Source organism: Bison bison, unplaced genomic scaffold, assembly GCF_000754665.1.
Source record: "Bison bison bison isolate TAMUID 2011002044 unplaced genomic scaffold, Bison_UMD1.0 scf7180017864537, whole genome shotgun sequence".
Taxonomy (NCBI): domain Eukaryota; kingdom Metazoa; phylum Chordata; class Mammalia; order Artiodactyla; family Bovidae; genus Bison; species Bison bison.
Window position 1 is genome coordinate 6,981,706 of NW_011495085.1, and position 670 is coordinate 6,982,375.

Sequence of the window (670 nt, forward strand, 5' to 3'; positions counted from 1 at the left end):
ATTTCCTTCTCCAGTGCATGAAAGTGAAAAGTGAAAAGGGAAGTCGCTCAGTCATGTCTGACTCTTAGCGATCCCATGGACTGCAGCCCACCAGGCTCCTCCATCCCTGGGATTTTCCAAGCAAGAGTACTGGAGTGGGGTGCCGTTGCCTTCTCCACTGTTCTCACTTATGTCCTGTTATTTTCATAGGAATAGCAGCTTTCGCTCCAAGCTGCATCTCGTAGACCTTGCTGGATCAGAAAGACAGAAGAAAACCAAGGCTGAAGGGGATCGTCTAAAAGAGGGTGAGCGTAATTAAGGCCACAGTCATAGATAAAAACCTCTAATACTCTTATTGCGATTGTTGGTGTCTTGACTGGAATATTTCAGGTCACGTTCTAACAATACTGGCAATTCAAGTTTGAGGCTGATTTCAGAAATAGCGAAAAACTGTTTCTTTCCCTTGCACTAATTTCCTAATTTAGGTATGAGATTTGGATCTGGTCCTTGGTTTGATTTCATCTGGCCCAGGCAAGTTTTAGTTTTTGTTTTGTTTTATCCCCAACCACTTATAATTAAAATCAGTATACTGATACTGTCATTCCAAGTATTCACTCTCCTTCCCCAGATGTTGTCACTTATAAACCTCATCAGCATGGTTTCCATATCTTCATTTAAATTGTTAGATATA

The 670-nt window shown here is 41.3% G+C and overlaps 1 protein-coding gene across 1 annotated transcript in view; it reads left to right on the top strand.

Moving 5' to 3' along the window:
* Window positions 1–670, top strand: part of KIF4A (kinesin family member 4A) — a 134,023-nt gene that overhangs the window by 11,972 nt on the left and 121,381 nt on the right. Inside the window, 1 exon segment of the mRNA XM_010832130.1 lies at window positions 190–284. Within this exon segment, the coding sequence (XP_010830432.1) occupies window positions 190–284 (95 nt within the window).